The 21,897-nt window shown below is 41.0% G+C and overlaps 1 protein-coding gene across 3 annotated transcripts in view; it reads right to left on the reverse strand.

Annotated features, from left to right (window-relative positions):
* Positions 1–8,965: 8,965 nt before the first annotated feature.
* Positions 8,966–21,897, reverse strand: part of AMOT (angiomotin) — a 61,806-nt gene continuing 48,874 nt past the window's right edge. For all 3 annotated transcript variants that reach the window (XM_014862990.3, XM_014862992.3, XM_044763322.2), the window contains 4 exons: positions 15,963–16,085; positions 14,960–15,192; positions 13,130–13,834; positions 8,966–12,764 (listed from right to left, as the gene is read on the reverse strand). In XM_014862990.3, the coding sequence (XP_014718476.1) occupies positions 12,667–12,764; positions 13,130–13,834; positions 14,960–15,192; positions 15,963–16,085 (1,159 nt within the window). In that variant the 3' untranslated portion in view covers positions 8,966–12,666. The remainder of the gene's footprint in view (positions 12,765–13,129; positions 13,835–14,959; positions 15,193–15,962; positions 16,086–21,897) is intronic.

Consider the following 21,897-nt stretch of genomic DNA (forward strand, 5'->3'; position numbering starts at 1 on the left):
GGCACTGTGCCAAATGCTAAGGCTACAAAAATAAATCATATGCGTCCCTGCCCTGAAGGAGTTTCGTGAATAAATAATTATAATACAGTTTAATGAAGGGCTGTTAATGATCATTTGGCCTCTGGACTGTAGTGCTCTAATGATGAGGATCTAATCATCCTCTAAGCAGCTCATTCCATTTTCAGATAGTTCTGATAGAGATCTTTCTCACCTTGAATAAATGTTCCTCCCCTTGCTCCTAGACCTAGCCCTGGGGCCACATAATGTAAATCTTCCTTTTCACTTAACAGCCCTTCAAATATTTGAAGGCAACTGTTATCATCAGCCACCCCCTCCTCAGCTTCCCTGTCTCTGCCTCTGCCTGCCCCAACTCCTCCACTACCGGGCCTCCTGATCTACCCTAAGGACTCAGCCCTATCATGGTTTCAAGAACAAGAGAGTCTTGAAGAAGGGACTGCTCAAGCGGCCAGCATCAGCCTCCCTCGTTCCAAATTCCAATCACTGGGGCTCTGCGTTAGGGCACTCTCCTTGTTTTGATAGTTTCTGAATCCCAGCTTATTCCCTACCTGCGCCCTCGTTTGTAAAACAAAATATGAACTTGCAGCTTGAACACATTAATTAGATCAGGAGCAGGAACTGGGGAGGAGGGGAGAGCTTGCAGATAAGGAAAAGAAGGGACTTTATGGGTGGATCAAAGTGCCTGAGAAGATGAGAGTGAAGTCCAGAATAAAGGTGGAGGTAGTGGGGTTGATCTTGATCTGGAAGAAACATGCCTTATCCTCAGAGACTGGAGGAAAAAGGTGAATTGATGGAGCTGTAGGGAAGCGCTGTTGGAGACGGCTGGAATTTCAGGTTGTCCCTGAGGCTGATTTTGAGCTGGTTAACACCAAGATGGCAATAGCAGCTGTTCACAGCTGAAGTACTTTCTGAGTGGTCAGTGGCAGTGCTCTACCTATTGTCACACATTTTTCATATGAACCTCGGGTTCCCAACTGAAAACTCTGTTTTCACTTTGAAGTGGGAGTTCAGACGACCTGTGAGTGAGAAAGGTGGGTATTTGCAGCCTGTGTGAGAAGAGTGTTATGTGTGGAATACTTTCTGAGGGGAACAGGAAACTGGCCAAGGGCAAATACAGAAGTTCCCAGCTGAAATTGGAGCCTCTGAATGTGTAGTGGCACCAATGTATTCATCTCTCCCCAGCAACCACAATACTTCAGATACAAAAGTGAAGGATGCAGTTTGCTGGGTTGATCATTTATTCATTTATCAAAAAATATTTAGTGAGCACGTACTTTATATCAGGCACTGTTCTAGTCTCTGAGGATAAAATAATGTACTAAAATACAGTCATTTACAATATCAAAATGGTTGCATAAGTCAGCATTTTCCCTTTCACTTCCTGGAAATCATTCAAGAACAAGAAGGAGAATGAAAAAACCCTACAAGTTCCATTTCTCTGCTAAGACGATATAATTCACAGACTGAAAATTAAAATTGCAGCTGCCAAAAGAATCTGAGATAGGAAAGGAATGGGAAGAAGTGTTGGAAGTGAAGAGAAGAAGCTCTGAGAGTATAGAAAGGACACAGAAGATCTTAGGAAGCTTCAACAGAAATATACTTCCTGAAGGAGACTGGTACATCATGAGTGGTAAAGGCTATTTCCCTACTTTGCAACAATAGGTCCAGGGACTGGGATGAGTAGAGCAGGGGCAGATGTCCTCCTAGACCAGGTTCAGCTCAGAGAGACTGATGAGGTGGGACTAGATAAAGAACCACACAGAGGAGCCATATTTATAGCAAGATATCCGTCTCTGCCTGCAGGGAATAGAATTTTTGGATAGTGAAACATGGAAGGCTACCCTAGTCCACTTTCCATCACTGGAATGTCGTGCAAATAGCTGAGACATGATCATCCCAGCCATTCAAGGATGGATAATAAAAAAGAAACTGACACAGTATTAATAAATGTATACTATCTTTTAAAAGGTGGAAAATTGCAACAAAAACAAAACACCATAAAAATTTTTGCCACTGAGTAAATGAAGATTATAACCAAAAATTCCTCCATAAAATTAGCAAGTAATGAGGTAATCCACTCTCTGAATGAAGAACACAAAGCAGAGATGAACAGACTCTGGAAGAGATGGTGATACAACAGAAGGTGAAACTAGCAGAACTCAGTGGAGGTGATCAGATTCCGGATATATTTTTAAGGTAGAACTGAAGGGATATGTTCATGGGTTGGATGTGGGATCTGAATTGCATAGGCCTATTCCAACACCCTGGAAGGGTTCCTAGCAATGGGTTCACATGAAAGTGTGTTTCTATCATATTTGCAAAAAGAGGAGAGCTTATCCTATTGGTTAAAATTGGTTATGACTGCTGTGACGGTTAACTTTATGTGCCAACTTGGCTAGGCTATGGTGCCCAGTCGTTTGGTCAAACACCAGTCTAGATGTTGCTATGAAGATATTTGTAGATGTGATTAACATTTAAATCAGTGGACTTTGTGTAAAGCACAATGCCCTTCATAATATGCGTGGGCCCCATCCAGTCGGTTGAAGGCCTCAAGAGCAAAGACTGAGGTTTCCCAGAGTAAAAGCAATTCTGCCTCTATATTTCAGACTTGCCAGCTTCTCTCTCTCTCTCTCTCTCTCTCTCTCTCTCTCTCTCCCTCTCTCTCTGTATATATGTTTTGTTTCTCTGGAGAACCCTGACTACTATAACTGCTATCTCCTTTCACTCCAATTTCCCTCTACTGTGTTTGAGATCCAGCAAAGGGGAAGCCCAGTTGGAGATATATTTAGTTTGTGTTTAGTGACATATATTTATGTGGTTTGCAGTCAGTCCTGTGTATAGATAAATCTTTGCTCAACCATCTGGGTAAGAAAATGGCTTCCAGAAATACCCCTCCTTCTCACTCTGCTGAATTATCCAGCAGGGTAATACAAAAGGTGCAAAGCCAGAGGTCTTATCACTATATGAATGTACTTATACTGAAAGTATGTGGGCGCTGAAATAAGGTTTGAAATGTATGGATCCAGAAGCTAATCTGTGGAAAATTCCTTCAATTACCTGCTGTGTAAAATGGTATGCAGAGTATTTAGTTCTCACTAATGCCCAAACATGGAGGAAGTTTTCTTCTGTTAGGAATATACTCAACAATACAGTGTTCACAATTATGCATAGTACTTTTATTTATACTGTGATGGGAATTGCACAAAATATAATGTATCAGTACTCTTATGTTTGTAGAGCACAAATCTGAATCAGTTCCACAAACATCAGTTCTATTTCAGGTGTGTGAAGTTGCGTGCTTTAGCTTTCCTACGATCAATAACAACACATTTTGATCAACCATGCTAGTGGAAAGACTAAATTATCCTCTTCTTCTCTCAATAAAAAAATGATATTACAGGGGCCGGCCTGGTGGTGCAGCGGTTAAGTGCACACGTTCCGCTTCAGCGGCCCGGGGTTCGCCGGTTTGGATCCCGGGTGCAGACATGGCACCCCTTGGCAAGCCATGCTGTGGTAGGCATCCCACGTATAAAGTAGAGGAAGACGGGCACGGATGTTAGCTCAGGCCAGTCTTCCTCAGCAAAAAAAGGGGGATTGGCAGCAGATGTTAGCTCAGGGCTAATCTTCCAAAAAACAACAAATGATATTACAGTGAAGAGGCAAACAAAAATATAAAGCCAAAAGTATACGAAAAAAAGTACTACGGAGGTGTGTTGGGCAGTTAATTAATAAAAAATATTGTACTTTTTAAAAATTTTCCTGTTTGTGGTATTTGTCAGCTTTTAAAAATATGTAATTAGTTACAGTTTCTCGTTCTAAATAAATACTTTAATATATGGCTGTCTATTCATAATTTTTGAAATTCTTTTTCATAAATAAGGCCTTCTAAATTGTCTAACCTTTAAGACTCACAGGACGTGCATCTGCCCCTGGATATGAGAGAAAGAAAAGAGTTTTGGAAGATACGTGCTTTTTGTTTTTTGGATCTTTTAATTTTATTGTGGGGAAGAATACGTATGTTTTATGTTTATCACACAACTAGTTTATAACACCTAGCAGGTTACAAATATGTTATTTCCATTTATTTTTTTTCTAGCTCTAGTTAATGCCTTGGACATCATGGTGGCTCAGTGACTGCCATCCTTCTCTTGGCCCTCTACTGCAACATGACACATGCCTTGATTATTTCCCTTTTATCCGCCCTTGTTTGTGCCACTCAGTCCCCTACAACTGGATAATAGCAAATTACCATAGACTCATGGCTTAAAAGAAATGTAAACTATCCTGCCTTCCCTCTGTTTTGATCTCCTCAGATTTTTTGGGGAGACTTATTCTTGTGGACATGTCCTCTTTGGAAAATGACACGCATAATAGGAGAATGGAGTAGGTATAGCCAAGATGGGAGAATAAAATGTCAAGTGTGGGCAGAATCAGTGGAAAAAAATTGAAGCTTGATGAATACAGCTTAGGCCTGTAGAATATTTTCAGTATATTCAGATTTTAAAACGTCTTTTATCTGTGCCACAGCCAATTTTGGATCCATGTGAAAGAATTTATGACCTCAGAGGTAGTATTTAGTCTCGTGAAATCAAGGAATGTAAGAGCCAGAGGGGACTTTAGAGATCATAATCTAGTGACCTTATATTACAGAACAGTCATTGGAGCTCAATGAGCTGGTCAAGATCATAAATATGGTTGTGGTTGTCTCAAGGATTACAAACCATGTAAACCAATAACAGAAGTAACCAACAACATGTCTTGTTTGATCAGAGCAGTAAATCCAACCACTTAAGAGTCATATCTGAGGAGAATAGGCAGCTATTTCACCATAGGTACTAAGGGTGAATAAAGAAAATAAAATGGCTCCCTACTGAAGTAAGGGTGTGTGTGATAGCTAATGTCCAAATTGGACTTACTCATTTAACTATGTGCTGTTGGGAGGCTGTTACATCGCAGGGGAACTGAGGAGGGGAAAGAAAGTAAGATAAATGCTAGGAAATCCTAGGCCAGTGTTGCTTAAAGTATGTAGTCTCAGGACAAGCTACATCAAAATCTCCCAGGAAGCTTGTCAAAATGCAAATTCCTGAGTGTTACCCTAGAATTATAGGATAAGCTTCTTTGAGGGCGAGGCCAGGGAGCGTGCACTGAATAAACACCTGAGGTGACTCTGATACAGATGGTTTGGAGAGGACTTCAAGAAGTACTGCTCTAGGTTAATAACAGAGAAAATAATGATGCCATAGCAGTAGTGACCTGTAAGCCTAAGAAAAAGATGATACTCAGAATAAGGCATGAAAAGGATTCTACTGGAATAAGAATCCAAGATATTCGGGTTCTAGTTTCAAATCCATCAACTATAAGCCTTCGGGTTAGTTGTTTACCTCTTGTGGCTCCATTTTATTCATATTGCAATAGGAAGCTTTTGAAAGATTTTAAAGCAGGGAAATGACATGACGTGAATTATATTCCTTGCTGAATAAATATAAATATTTGTTGCTGAACAAATATAATAAAAAAGTAGGAGAAGAGTGGACATGGCAGATCAGTTAATATGCTATTGAAATAGTCTAGGTGAAAGATAATGGTGGCTTCAAATAGGTTGTTGACAGTAGAGTTGGTAAGTAGTGAATGGGTTTGCAATTTATTTTGTTAGGATCAGTGATGGATTGGATATCAGCTATGAGGGAGACAGACATGTCAAGGATGACTCACAAGTTTCTGGCTTGTGATGAATGGTTGAGGTTTTAAGGCGTATGAATGATCTGAGGGTTCAGGTGGTTGAGCATGAGATCCAGATCTGGTAGGTCAGGGGTAAAAACCTAGGAGGAAATGTGGGCATCAAGGAACTTGAGGTCTCTCAGAAATCAAAGTGCAGATAAGAGTCAGAGTAGAACTGGGAGGATGGGAGACTCTCGCCAAATAGTGGGATACTGGTGTATGTGATTTCCATGGTGGAACAGTTCTGCATGACCAGGTCTGGGTTAGCCATGAGCACAGCAGGCTGAAGTGGAGTGGATGTGGAGATTAGGGGAGTTGGAGAGGGCAACGACATTATAGGCCAGGATGCTGACTGGGTTGTTTGGGCCTGGAGAAGACAACTGTGATCCAGGGGTCGAAATCATCAGTCCATTTGGGATAGTGACCAAATCAGTAGATGAGGGTAAACAAAAACAGCTGGAGGCTGGCTGGCCCTGTGGTGTAGTGGTTAAGTTTGGCATGCTCCACTTTAGAGGCCCTGGTTCACGGGTTTGGATCCTGGGCACAGACTTACACCACTCATCAGCCATGCTGTGACGGAGACCCACATATACATTACAGGAAGATTGGCACAGATGTTAGCTCAGGGCTAATCTTCCTCAAGCAAAAAAAGAGGAAGATTGGAAACAGAAGTTAGCTTGGGGCTGATCTTCCTCAGCAAAAAAAACAAAAAACAAAAAAAAACAAAACCAGCTGGATGACAGGGACTTTAAAAGAGCTAGAGTTTTTGAAAGAGTGGAGAAGGAATAATTGCTTAGAACCTGCATTGGGGAGCCTTTAAAGAAAATATATTCCACTTTGATATGTGGATTGTGGGAGAATGAATTCCTCCATTTTTGAGACAGTATGTTTTGGTTTAAGGCAGGACTTGTGGGATCAAACAAAGAAGCTTTGTTAAGTGGCAAAGCAGAAACATGCTATTGCTTTGTTGGGTTGGTGGGGTTATATATTTTGGTTCCAGGAGTAGCACTTTACTTTTTTCACTATTAAGAATTTCGTCTTTATGCACACTGAAATATTTATGGATGAAGTGCTATGATGCCCAGGATGTGCTTCAAAATAATGCAAGGTGAATGGGTGGGGGTGATAAATGAAGCAAGATTTGCCATTCATTGATAATTGTTGATGCCCAGTAATGAACACATGGAGGGGCCTTACACTATTCTGCTGTGTGTATGTTTGAATTTTTCTTCAGAATAAAAGTTAAAGAAACCACTTCATCTTTATAGATTCAGCCCATGGTTTGGACTGGCATCTTTTTATATTCTCACTTTCTGAAACTCTCTTAGCCCTTCTCCATGAGGTCCATGAGGGATAGGTATTTATCCCCATTTTACTAATAAACTCTCTGATCCTGTTAAGGGACTTATCTAAAGGTGAACATCTGTTTAGAGGCAGACTGAGAACTAGAATTCCATGTTCTTTTGACCTCTGGACCAGTATGTTCTACCACCTAATTGAGTGAGTTTGTAAGCTTCCTTTAAGAGATTGTTAAAATTCAGAATACTTTTCTGGGGACTTTGATCTTGGAAACATAGTTTTCATTTGATTGCAGGTCTGACAAAGTGAAATTGCTTTTGCACATGCTATTCCTTCTGCCTGGGATGTTCTTCCTCATCCCCTAGTTCACCAAGTTAACACCTACATGCCCTTCAAATCCCAACATATACACACTCTCTGTGCCATCCCAACAATCATTCCCTCCTTTGCACTAGTTCTCTATCTTGTTCAAACCTTTTCCATTTAATACATCACAATGAATTGTAAACGTGTGTATCTGCATATGTATGTGTAGTTTTCTCTAGTAAACTAGAATCGTGGACCATATTTTTTAACTCTGGGGCATTTTACATAACGGCAACATCTAATATGTAGTCAGTCAACAGCTCACACATTCCTGAAACCATTGGTAGAGGCAAGAGACAAATGAAAAAACATGGGAGCCAAAATAAATATCCTGGGCTTGGCTAGTTTGTGCATCTGAGGAGTGAGTACTTGTGATGTGGTATGAAATTTTGATGTCGTGGAGAAGATTTTTCTCTTTGGAAACTAAGTCCTATCACTCAGGGGTCTTCACTCAGATACCAGGGTGACTGCCAATCATCAATGTAGAAAGTGTTATAAGACCAAATCACTTACACTTTTTTCTCCAATAAAAATCTTTCTGCAAAATAAGATGCAGGTGGGAAGCAGGAGGTGTTTTTTTCTGCAACTGTGTAATTCACATAGACTTTCCAGATCGCTCATCACAGTAGGTGAGGCCCACAGGAAGGGAGATGAAGTACCACACAGATAATCAGATCACTTATAATACTATATAACTAGAAATGTTCCTACATTGCAATCTTGTTACTTTTGAAGGAACACTTGCTTTTTCCCCCCACTAGCGACTGCTCATTAAGAACTGAGCACAATATATTTCTGAAAAGAATGCTTCGTAAAGCTTTCTAAGAAGGTGGGGTTAACTTAATATCATCTTCTTTGTCTTGAAAAAGTGGAGTGGGCTTTCACACACACAGTTTTCAAAGCACTCATCATAAATATGGAGGGAACGTAGCCCAATTTAACTAAAAAAATCAAATTTAGAGTTGAATGAATTCTATACCCTCTCCCCATCCATTTTGCAACACCCATCAAGCCAATTCCACTGTAAAAAATGTCAATGCAAAGCCTGTGGGGTTCTCATCCTCCCCGATCAGGCTGGGACTCAGTGGTAAACAAGAGGCACAGGCAGGGCAGTGTAAAGGCAGCTGTAACATTTTCAGTGAAAAGAGCCAACTTGTTTGTGGTTTTGATTTGCTTTTAATAACAAGCTCCCTCAACCAAAACTGATGAATTGGCATGAGAACAAGGGTACAGAAGAAACATCAAGGGCCTTCCAAAATGCTAACCAAAGGATAAATTCTCTGCTTTGGGTGGCCATCATTTTACCCCTCGGAACCAAGAGATAAAAAGATGAAAAGCTTTTAACATATGCTGCCTAAATATATAAAGGAACCGATTAGAGCATGTGGCCCGTGGGGTTGTCTTAATACTTTATAATCACATTCTATACTTTAAGCAAACGCAAATTCTTCTGCATGCTGCCCTTGAAAGGCAATTTCATTGCATACTGAATTGAAAGTAATCACTGATACAGCACAAATAAAGCCTCTGTTGGGTAAACACCAAAGCATTTTCCACACAGTACTACATTTTAAAATAGCTAACTTTATTGTCAGTGAAAAGATAGGCACAAAGTGGATTCAAACCTGCTTAACTTTATTGGAACTAGCTCAGTTGATTACAGAATGGAGTCTCAGTCATTATGGGGTCACATACATTTTAAACCAAAGGTGATTCTTCTTTAGCCAACTGCCAACCCCAGCTATCCATTTTACAACACATGCCATTAATCACAAAGGAGGCCAGAAGGAGGTTTGACGGCTCCATGTAACCCATCGTTGCTACTGGAAAAAAATAAACAAACTCCCGACACTTGTCCTACTGATGATGGATGGCACTTGGAAGATATATTTCCAAGGATCATGGCGGGCTGAAATTGGTGGCAATTAGCCCATAGCTGATGCCTTCCTTTGAAAACATGTTCAGTAAGAATGCACACATTTTAAGTAACACATTCCATATGTGAATGAGCAATTGAGATAACAGGAGATTGCATGGCTAACAGACATGAGAATATAATTTATAAAAGTTAGTGCATATGTATACACTTTAAGCTGCCGCATCATGAGTGTTTAGGCTCTTCATAAAAAGTAGTTTGCACAATCAGTTTGTTCATTTTCCGATTGTTGTACCCACCCAACTGTGTAACAAGAAAAAGAGAACACAATGGGTCTCTTGGTGTTTCCTATAGCAGATGATGGCAGTCATTTCAGGTTCCTGCTATCCTGTCATCCCGAAGCTCAAAAGCAGCATTGAAAATAAATCCTTCATTAAAACAACAATCAAGATACATGATTTTAAAAGAAAGCTCAAGCTAGTTTTATTTAATAAAAAATTGTTAATAGAAATTTTATATCAAGTAAAGTTTGTTCTAATGGAGTTTTTCTGTACATGGGACATTGGGGTACAACTGACTTAGAAGGTCCCCAGAGACCACCAGGCAGTACAAGTTAAGACAACAAGGTCATCCTTCTGTCCTGAGGTGCCAGTAAAATGCATAGATAGGTGGGAGTCCAGAAAGATCCCCCAAATGTTACATCCACACAATAGTGAAAAGGTGGCTAACTTGAGATTTCTCCTATAAACCTGAATTTGTAAAATGACACCTATTAGAGATTTTCTGAAAAGACTGAATTTATCTTCTTCGTAAACATAATACACTGACATGGACTTCTTCCATCTCTTAGATGTACGATACTATTTTAGCAAATTATCTGGGATTAAAAACTGAGCCAAAAGGGACTGCCTCTGGTGTGAGGGAGCAGAGATGTTGTGGAAAGTTCAAAATATTACTTTGCCAAGAACTTTCTTCTTTCCCGAAAATACATGAGTCTAAAGAGATGGCTGCCACACAGTGTGGAATGTATGACATCTGTCACCTTATAGAATGTGATTAAAATCATGGCTCCCAGAGCTAGCAAAACTTCTGGCAATGTGTTATAACCATGAAAGGAGTAGATGAAAGGTTTCTTCTCATTTTTACTTATTTACTTAGATAGAAAAGAGCAGTCCTGAAGTTTGCTACTCGTTGCTTCTACCATTCAAGGGTTTTTTTCCTTATGACTAAAGGGTTGTATGAATGAGTATTAACTTTTCACGCTTTTAATTCAATTTTAAATTATGCACTTTTAATTTCTATTTGGGATTCGCTTATAACTGAGGACTAATGTTTAGGATGATCACTTCATTACTGAAAATCTCAAGACTGGCTGAAAATCACATCACCCTCCCTCTTGTCTCTCCCCCGACACACACAAAATAATTCCTTTGGAAAATAATTAGGAATGACACAATACTGTTAAATATGCCATTCCTAGACTCATAGAGGAACCCTGTAAGTTGATCCGATACAGCCAATCCCATAGCAAGAGAAGAAGGGAGGTTGATTTCTCAGGGGGATGTTTCATGTGACTCAATGTTGAAATGAGGATCAGGAAAGGGAAAACCTTGCAAAAGGCACTACAGGAGAGGCAAGATAGGAATTCAGAATCCTGAACAAACTACTCAAGCCAGGGACATTTTACAAAACACATATGCCCTGGATCATGAAGATGCCTTTTCTTAAAACAGGGCTTTTTGTATATAAGGGTTTCCCAAAATAAGCACGGTAATTGGCAGAGTGGAAAGCTGTCTTGTGTGATCTCGAAAAAGTCACTTAACCTCTCCAGGTCTCAGATTCCTCAGTACTAAAATGAGGGGGCAGGGCTATATTGCTAAAGTTCCTTCCAGCCACTATGCCTCACAACATAATATATCAGGCCTACACTTCTATTAATCTGGTTTCTAACTAACATCCCCAAACCTCTACCCCCCACCCTTACCTATCACCCCCCACTCCCCTCACCCCCCTATACCCTTGAAAACTGATCTTAATGACATTGTCTGTGGATTTGTCACCTTAATGAAGGACAGAAAGGTGACACAGAGCAGGGACCTGTGGCAATAGGCAGCCAGCCCTTCTGTGTCCCTGGAGGCAGCCCTATGGCACAGCTTGGAGCCATGGCCTCCTTGGTCCCTGCCCACATGCGCATTTCCTGCTGCTCTCCAAAGGTATTCTAAGATGGAGTCACTGGCAGTGAGAAGAGGTAGCTGAGGATACTGCTGCAGCCCACCTCTCCTCTGACTGCAGCATCGTACTTTGGGCTTTTGATGCTATTCCCTTGGAGGTTATAGTCAAATATGCCTTTTAAGACGTATGCTAAGAATTTGGGAAAACAAAATGAGTTATTTCAAAGTTCACCAGAAATTCAAAGCATTCAACCCGTCAACAAAAATGCTTCCTCATTCTGCAAATGGTAGGCAGTTTGAGAATAGTGACACAGCCAGTGAACTTGTGCTGGAGAAGAAACAGACACTAAACAGATTGGTCTCAGGAAAGGCAAGCAAGCTGTGTTCATGGCTATACACAGACGACAAAAGTCTGCATACAGCACCTCACGCAACTCTCCATCAAGGCCGCTGATGGTCTAACTCCCTAAGAGAGAGGAAGCTGTACATCACTCAGCTAATTTACTCTCCTAGCATCTGAAAGCAATATATTAATTATCCAAATGCATAAATTACTCCAGAGTATATATATGAATGTATGAACCTCCACAAGGGAACCAAAATAATCCACTTCCAAAGCACCACTGAAATGAAGATAAACACAATCCCCTGGCAAAGGGTAGCTGGGAAATTGGGAGGGAAAATTAGCTCCGGCACCCTTCCACACCAAAATACTCCCTACCTTTTCTCCAGCTTACAGAGCTCCTAAAACTATTCCCTTTCACGAGCCCACGATGAGAGCTCTCTCTGGATGCTGCCTAGATGGTAACTATACAAAACAGCAGACGCACAAATTCTCTCCGGCTTCCCACTTCTGAACTACATGTTATACACTGTCTTCCAAACATACTGTGCTCTTCAAAAAAGAATGATCTGGAATATAGAAATGCTAAACAAATTTAAGCACATTGAAAACATTGATGTATATCCAGCTATTAACAGTCCCAGTATTTGTATAAATCCAAACAATAAACTTTAGAGCACATTCTGATTAATCTGTCTTTAGAGGTACTCTCTATGTGTACCAGAATAGACTGGAGTTCATATATCGTTTCAATAAAAAGTCCCTTTAAAAAATCCCCCCCAACCCTTGTCCTCACCCTCAAAATAAGAACAAACAAAAGGGAAAAATGATTAAAAGCATTCTTGCTGATAAACTGCAGCTCTTGATTAGGCCATTTAGATGAGATATTCCACCATCTCGGCGTCAGGCTCTTGTCCCAGGATCTGAATGGGAGCTTTTCTTTCCAGAGTATTGGAGTGGAAAACAGGGCCATCTAAATGGAAATAAGGGGTTAGGACTTTTAGGGACAAGGTAAAAACTCATTTTTCTAGAAATAGACAGCTCTAGAGCGCCAATGAAGCCAATGGTAAAGTGAGACTTGCCTGCCACCCTGCCTCGTTCACCGGAGCATTTACTTCTCCTAAGAGAATGGCCTTGACTCATCCCCATTCCCATCCTGGCATCCAGAAACTCATTTACAGACTCTCTGCCCTTATCTCTTCTGATTAATCCCCTTTGGGACCTTTGGACAGTCATTCTGTCCAAATGACTAACTATACCTAAACAGCAGGCACCAACAAACAAATCTGTAATTGAGGGCAGAACCAAAAGCTACCTGTTATGAATAATTATTATTACCTGTCTTATCTGGATTGTAGGTCAAACTCGGTATAGACAAACGACGTGGTCCAGAACCGGCAGCTGGACTTGCAGAAGCCTCAGCCTGAGCCAAAGCTGGAGTTGGAGCTGGAGCTGGAGTAGCAGCCGCAGCCGGAGCTGAAGTTGGCGCCTGAGTCTGAGCCGGAGCAGAAGCCTGAGCCACTGCTGGAGCCGGAACCGGATTTGGAGCCGGAGCTGGAACCGGAGCCGGAGCAGCTGGAGCAACTTGAACAGCAGCAGCAGCAGGAGCAACAACAGCAGCAGCAACAGCAGAGGCAGCAGCTGGAATCTGAGCAGCAACAGCTGGAGAAACAGCAGCGGCAAGAGCAGCAGCAGCAGTTGCTGGAGACGGGGTGGCAGTGGCAGCAGCAGCAGCTGGAGCAGCAGCAGCAACAGCAACTGGAGCAGCAGCTACCATGGTGGTGGTGTTGGTGGCAGCGATGGCAGTGTTGGTGGCAGCGTTGGCAGTGATGGCGGCAGCAGTGGCAGCAGCAGCAACTGGAGCAGGAACAGAGATTGGAGCAACAGCTGCAGTTTTGTTGGGTTCCGTTCCCCGTTCAGTTTGGGTGCTGCAGTCTCGGCTGCCTGTCTTAGAGTGAGCCGAGAGCAGAGGAGTCGAGGGTGGCACAGGCGAGGGTGTGGAAGGGACAGACTCGGCACGGTAGTCTCCACCTAGGAGAATACCTACAAAGGAAAGAGGGAAAAAGGTTAGGAAACTACAGGTTATTCAAATACAGACATCTGATTCAAGAGAAGTATGAACGGGTCTAAATTCTTGACTTTTGCCTCCAGTGAACCCAGGAATCGGTTTGTGAGGTACCTCTGAGCATGGCTAAAACTTTCTTTCAGACTTGGCAGATCGCTTCTGGTCCTCAATCTCCAACCCCCAGCACAGCATATTAAACCTTTAAGTGTCCTGGGCATCTGTTTTGATTTAGTTTTCCAATGATTATTGATTTACACTGAGCTGTCAGAATGCTTCTCAGTTCCACTTCCTCCTCAGTTCCACTTACAACCAACACTATCCATTACCAGAAAGCCAGAAAGGATCAGGGAAAGAAGTCTGTAGTCACAGATGAGTGTGATAATAATTGTGCAATCTAAGGTGATGGTCATGGTCCCCCAAATGCCTACTCTAATCAAAGGACAACGTGAGTGACAGAGGACCAAGAACAATATTAGAAGCACCAAAAAGACCTTAAATAAAAATATACATAGCTTGCTTCCTCAGGCTCTAAAAATGTGCCCTGTGGTATCCACAATACTTCTGGGGTTTTGATTAGAGGGGAAGGAATGGACAGGAATGGAATGAAAAAGTACATTCTGTTCTGATCTCAGAACATTCTGGTAACAAAAACCTGCCACCGAGCTCTATTTAGCTTAAGTAGAACGCTGAGTCCTCCCTATTATATGGGAAGAACAAACATAGAAAAAACTGGAATTTAGAAATTTTGAATGACATGAAGGCCACATGAGCTTTGGATAAAGACAAAAGGTCCCACATGGCAAAGGCCAAATCTGAGAATTTCTTAGAGAAAACTGAAGTTACTTCCTTCCCACCCAAATAGAACTCAGGATTCTTATCTTCTAAGGTCTTGGCTTCAACCAATGTTTTCTCAGTGAGACTTCACAGTGTGCAGGAGCTCCTGAATATGCAGCTAGCTTCTCAGGAGGAGAAAAACCCAACTTGGTGAATCTCACTCTCTAGAATCTGGACCATCATACTTTTTCCTTGCTGCATGGGCCTGTATCTAAGTTGGGGCTCTCTTTAAATATGTTACTTTAATCTTCCTTATTTACTGTCATTACCTAGACTCCCCTTCCAGCTCTTGTCATCCCGCTTCTCTTCCATGATGGGAGTGCCAGTCAGGGTGGAAGAGTGGGAGAGCAAGCCTGATCCAGCATTGGAAATGGACATCAGAGACTTCGCTGGCCGCATGGATGACAGCTGCTCTGTCTTACTTGGCTCCTTCCGGGAACGCTGCTGGAGTACTTTGATCATGGCATCCTTCTCAATAATCTGGGCATGGAGGGTCTTGATCCTAGGAGTCAAAGACAAAGACCATATAAAGACCTTGCTGTTGCCTCCACGTCTGGTCTCACTGCCTACATGGACTTGAGCTTCCATTATCTTTTCAACTAAGGAGTGATCTAGTTATTTCTGAATTGTAAGACATTTTTAAGGCATTTTTAAAATGCCTGTCTGCACATCCAGGCGGATACAGCAGAATATCCAGGCATTGTTCCTTAAAAAGCCAAAGGAAAATATCAGTGAAAAGAAAGGCTGTATACGAGAGAGTAAACCAATGTAGTGGGTGCCATAATGAACAATCTGAATCAATGGAAATCATGTATTCAATGAGAAGGTGAGAACTTCTGTGAATGGGCCACAATTTCAGCTAATAAGTCAATGATCATGAGTTTATAAGAGACACCAGGTACCCTATCTCCCAGTTTGAGTGGGGGTTCTTTTACCGAGCACTCTGCTGTACCACAGGGTTGAGGTACAGAAAGAATACCCCAGAATGCAAATGCAAACAGTTCAGTTCTGGCAGAGGGCAGATGGAAAGCAATTATCAAGAGCAATGGGGAAAGCAATGCTACTTGGAATTACACAGCTAGAGGGAACGATCAAGGTAAAGATCTTTGCACCTCAAATCCTAAGTAACAGGCTGGCAGGGGTGCAGGGGTAGGGGGAAGCTTCATTATCAGGTTTCCCAGTTGTGAATGAAGATGGTTGCCCTTCCTTACTGACCTATCTGGTCTTCATACCAACTTCTCAGATCCACTAGGGTGCAGATTGACATTTTACCTGCCCTCCATGTCAAGGCAACGCTTGTTTGCCATCAAAATTTCTTCCTCTTCCTTCTGGATGCGAGCTTCTAGAGCTGTATCATAGCTGGTATTAGGAGAGTGGCTGATGACTGTTGTGTCCCTGGGGAAAAAATGGCAGTGATGATGACGGGAGGGCAACAAAATCAATGAATCCTATTTCCCTCCTTAGTCAAAGGTATTGCTGGAAAGCCCTAAGCTGAAATTAAACTCAGTATGAATGTTTGGTTTCTTGGTGACTTTCTCATAAGAGCTTCCAAGATGGGAGGGTTCAGCTTTCAGAGCTAGAAGAGGTTATTGGCATGTACATAGCTACAAAAGTCAGTGAGGGATTCTATGAGAGGTGCACAGGCTTGCCTTCAGAACTAGACAGACATCCTTCCAAAACCTTCTGGCAGAGAGTCCCTTCAAGTTTTTAGACCATGGCCAGGCAACAAGGAGATATTTCTATTTCTACTTTATATTATTATTTATATTATCTATAAGATATTATATATTTCCACTTGATTCTCATGACAGTCATAAGAGGAAAAAGGCTAGACTTTAAAGGAAATCAGAGAATGTACTAAATAACTATTGCTACAGATGATTAACATTAACTACATCTGAGTGCTAGAAACAAACTATAGACATGTCGATAGTGAAGATCAGGTAGGGTGTGTGAGCTGAGTGAGAAACAGGGCCTTTGAGTCGGTGCCACTTGATTCTTATCTAACCTACATCTGAAACATTCTGTTGCCAAATCAATGAGTCTTCTTCAACTAAGTGACTGTTCTCTTGCCAGAGTCCCTACTGCATGAGAGACCATCATGTTCCATCTGAAAGTGTCTCAGGCCATTAACTCAAAGACTAATTAATAAGGAGAAAAGTATGTGTGTGGGTGCGTGTGTGTGTGTGTGTGTGTGTGTGTGAGAGAGAGAGAGAGAGAAGGAGAGGATCTAGCCCATAAGCAAGGCTAATGTTTAAACAGCACAAGTCAAAGACATGTGGGAATCCTATATCCTCCTGATAAGTGACGTCATGTGTCTTTCTTTGGTCCATTTTGAACTAGTGGTAGAGAAAAGAGGAAACAGAATGAATAAAATGGATCTTATTCGAGTAATTTGGAGGAAAAGAAAAAGGGATTAGAAAGAATATTGATGTAATTATTTTGGTCTTAAAGGAAATCAGATGACAGGCCGAGAAAACAACAAACTGGCACTGCTTCATTATACTTTCTATGAGAATGAGGATCTGTGGGAGAACTCCAGGAATATTTTCTGCTAGCAGCTAGTTATGTTCTCTTAGCTTAGAGATTGTGACTTGTGCAGATGGGCGTGAAAGGGCAGGGAATGAAGAGGCAGAAAGTCATTATTAAAATTGGGGAATTTGGGTGAGCTTCTGCAAAACCACTGTTCCCCTAAAGGCTTGCACTGTATATGCAAGGCTGAAACAACTTATTTGAATGGTGACAAGTTGGAGAACAAGAAAGGGAAGGACAATAGTTCTCATCATTTGCTAAATTCAAAATATTTTAGCATCTCAGAATTCCACACTTGTTCTACTGAAGTTCACGTGCTTATAGCCCTACTGGGAATGGCCCCTGTGTTCTAAAGTACCCAAGAGGAAGTGGCATTGTATAGTGTTGAGAGCACAGGCTCTGACTAGACTGCACCAGGGTCAAGTCCCACTTTCCCAGGTACGCTGCCACTAACAAATTCTATGAGCTCAGAAAGTCAGTTCACTGCTCTCAGCCTCAGTCTCCTCATATGCAAAATGAAAACGATAATTGTAGCAATATCTCATAGGGTTTGGGGAAGATAAAATAAAAGTAGGCATGTAAAACATACAATGCCAGGCTCAGGTTCAACAAAGTTATCTCTCATTAAGAGAGAGAAGTATAGGTAGAAGGAGAATACAATACAAGAGAGCATGACTTGAAAGAATTCCAGCTCGTGGTATAATACTGGCGGCAAGTCCTGCAGTGCAGAGTTCCAATATGATGGCTGAGGCTTCAGAGCCAGGCCTCTCTAAAAAGTGCATGGTGTCTATGGACACTGGGGACTTGAGCGTGCGGTTTGTCACTGGGGGGGCCAGTGCTGGCTTACTGCCACTTTCATTGCATAAAAGACCATTTAGGGGACTCAGAGCCCTGCCAGCTAATTGATATGGACACTGTGAGCTCCTCAGGAATGGAGCCTGAAAATGTGGGGCACTTAGTGAATTCCTACAGAGCTGCCAGGAGGGCCTTCAACATCAATTTTCCTTCCAGAAGCCAATGGCTTAGGCAAAAGCAAGCAAAAACAGTGAAGGAGCAACTTGACCTAACTTCCAATTCTCTGAGGCTATCCTTAAGCACATCAGTAAATAGATGCTGGGCTTAAAAATACAACTTACAAACTCCAAACTGTATATTTCTGAATTTGACATCCTACATCTCAAATTCTTAAGTAAACAGTTTCTGGCAACTATCCCTCCAATCATCTTCTCTCTCCTTCCTTTCTCCGATGAAGTTATCCCCATCACATTACTTACAGTGCTTTCTAGAACATCACCCATGACCTCCTAATTAAAACATCTAGTGGCCTTTTAAAGTTCAAGTCCATCTTTTCCTATTGGTAGCATCCTTTTGTTTATTTAATATGTGAACTGGACCATGAGTGGAGCACTGTGTTTGAAGTTACTGGGAGGCTGGAGAGTGGATAAACATGGATAAGACAAGTCTCTGACTGCAGGAAACTTGGAAGGGGAGACCAAAAAAAGTAAAGAATTAACTATTACAGAAATGAGTTTGAACATTATTCCAATAGGCAGTGAAAATTATTAGAGCTTTTCAAGGAGAATGGAATTATCTAAGCTGCGTTGTAGGAAGATAGCATTCTCTCTTGCTGAAATGTGATGGACGGATTAGAGGAGTGATAGAGGACAGAATCAGCAGATGAGTCAGAAAAGTTACTGTAATAATCCCAGTAAGAAATATTGAAAGCATGAACTGGTGAAGTGGCAAGGAAAATTCAAACAGGTTATAGGAGGCAGAATTTCTAGAACGTGGAGACTATTTAAATATGAGCGTTAGGGAGAGGGAAGAATGAATGAGAACTTTGTTGTTTCTAATTCAAATTACTAGAAAAGATGGCACACCACTCATTTTCTGTGATAGGAAACCAATGAGAGATTTTTTGGGAAGATGTTATAGTGGGTTTTGATTTTAGTTACATTGGAGTTAAAGTGTCTTATGAATGGCCACATGAGAATATCCAACAAGTTGTTGAAAATTCTAACTTTAATCTTAGAGGTGGCAGAGTTACTATTTGAAGCTATAGTAGAGAGTAAGATCACTAAGACAGAATGCAGAATGAGAAGAAAGCTGAGGATGGAAACTGAGAAAGGCCTACAAATGAAGCACTGGGTATGGGGAATGCATATGACCAGCTTCTACCTTCGACTTTGCCTTTCTTCACTTCCTTCTTTCCCAGATTTACTTCGCCCCAAATAAAAAGGAAATATTGCACATTTGGAGAAAGATAACAACCTGATTTAGTAAATGCAAACTAATAAATTACGTGGTTGATTGGATATGTTATCTTTTTATCCTTTTTCTGCTCTTCAGAAATAAATTCACTGTTTGTGAACTGAAACAAAAAATCTGCATTGCCAATCGCTTCCTCTGGGATTGAACTCCTACTTGGTAGTAATTTCCATCGTCTATATTAAGAATCTAGAGAGGAATCTCCAGGGACACAATAATATGGAGTTACAGTATAAGCCACATTATTGTGATTATTTAAAATATTTTTAAGCGACTAAAGAATAAGTCTCAAATACTAACTGTTGAACAGTTAATAATCCCTATTTCACCATCTTTGAAATCAGCATATCTGGGTGGCAGCAGAGTATAGTGGTTAAGGTGTCAAAAATGTAGATTTAAATCCTGGTTCTTCTGCCTCTTAGTAGCTGTGTGTCGCCATGCGCAAGTTAATTAACCTGTCTATGCCTCAGTTTCCTCATCTGTAGAATGCATAATAGTACTTCTCTCAAAGAACTATTGTGAGGACAAGCAATAATTATAAAGTGCTTAGGGGAGCACCTCATATACAAACACTACATATGATTTCTTGCCCTGACATCTTTCCCTTTGATAAGAGGTGCTTCATAGAATCAAAGTGCAGGAAGGGGTATAAATATGTCTTCTCACCTGAGAAAAGACAGTTGTCTATTCTTATCTTAAAAATCTGTATTTTATTATTCACAGTGACCAAACCCTGGAAACAATCCAAATATCCATCATCAAGTGAATGGATAAACAACTGCAGTACATCCATACTATGAAACACTACTCAGCAACAAAAAGGAATAAACTATTGATACATGCATCAACTTGGATGAATCTCAAAATAATTATGCTGGGTGAAAGAATTCAAACAAAAAGAGTATATACTATATGACTCCTTTTATATGACATTCTTGAAAAGGCAAAATTATAATGACAAAAAGCAGATTAGTTGCCTGGGGTCAGGTGTGCAAGGAAGGGATCAAGTTAAAGGAGCACAAGGACACTTTAGAATGTGTCTTCCGTCTTGATAGTGGTGGTGGCTACGTTACTGTATACAATTACCAACATTCATCAAACCATACACCTAAAATAGGTGTTTTTTTAATATTCAAATAATACCTTAATTGAAAAAATTCTAAAACTACCAGTGATACCACCCAAGCAACATTTCCTAATTGTGCAAGCTGTTACTTACCTATGAGCTACTATGCTGGGACTACATTAATTTTCAGATACTGCAGAATACGGACAGTCCCCAACTTACAATGGTTCTACTTATGATTTTTTAATTTTACAATGGTGCAAAAGCATTCAGCAGAAACTGTACTTCGAACTTTGGAATTTGCTCTTTTCCTGGGCTAGCAACATGCAGTACGATACTCTCATGATGCTGGGCAGCGGCAGCAAGCCTCAGCTCCCAGTCAGCCCATGATCACGAGAGTAACAACCGATACACTGGCAACCTTTCTGTTGTTCACTTTCAATACAGTATTCAATAAATTACATGAGATATTCAACACTTTATTATAAAATAGGCTTTGTGTTGGATGATTTTGCCCAATTGTAGATTAATGTAAGTATTCTGAGCACATTTAAGGGAGGCCAGGCTAAGCTATGATGTTCGGTAGGTTAGGTGTATGAAATGCATTTTCAACTTACAATATTTTCAAGCTATGATGGGTTTATCGGGACATAACCACATCATAAGTCAAGGAACATCTGCACACAGAAACCAAGTAGGCCGTTAAAATGTGGCATAAATGTGGCAGATTTAGGGATTTAAGTTATAGAGTCAGAAATCATTTCCTTCCTTCTTTCACTTTTTCCTTTCTCCTTCCTTCCTTTTTCTTTTCTTCTATTTCTTCCTTCTTCAATCAAATATATGTTGAGCACTTTGCATCTGCAGCCAATATCCTAGACACTTAAAAATTATTTTGGAAGAAAACAGAATATAAAGCTTTCACCAGAGAAAGGTGCCAAGAGCAGAGCCTTGGTCAATACCTACATTTAGGGTTGGGAGGAGGGAGAGTGAAACCCTTGGACAGAAAAAGAATGGCGAGAGATGTGGAAAGGAAAGGCAGAAGAGCCCACAGGTTCTGAAATAAAGTTTTCTGAATGTTACTTTCCAAATTTGAAATCTCATAAAGAAAGAAAGGAGAAGAAGGAAAACGATCTCTGTGGCAGAACAGAAGAGGCACTATCTTTGGAAATATAGTATAACCCTAGAAATAGAAGGGTCTGGAGGAGTTGCCTCGTCCAATTCTCTCATTTTACAAGAATTTGAATGCAATCTCTCAATCTCTCTTGTAGGCTGAATTAATAGGCGTGCAAAAGGTACACAGTCCACATCCAAATGTTTGCCTGAGGAATTATCATAATACGT

The sequence above is a fragment of the Equus asinus genome, chromosome X (assembly GCF_041296235.1).
Source record: "Equus asinus isolate D_3611 breed Donkey chromosome X, EquAss-T2T_v2, whole genome shotgun sequence".
Lineage (NCBI taxonomy): Eukaryota > Metazoa > Chordata > Mammalia > Perissodactyla > Equidae > Equus > Equus asinus.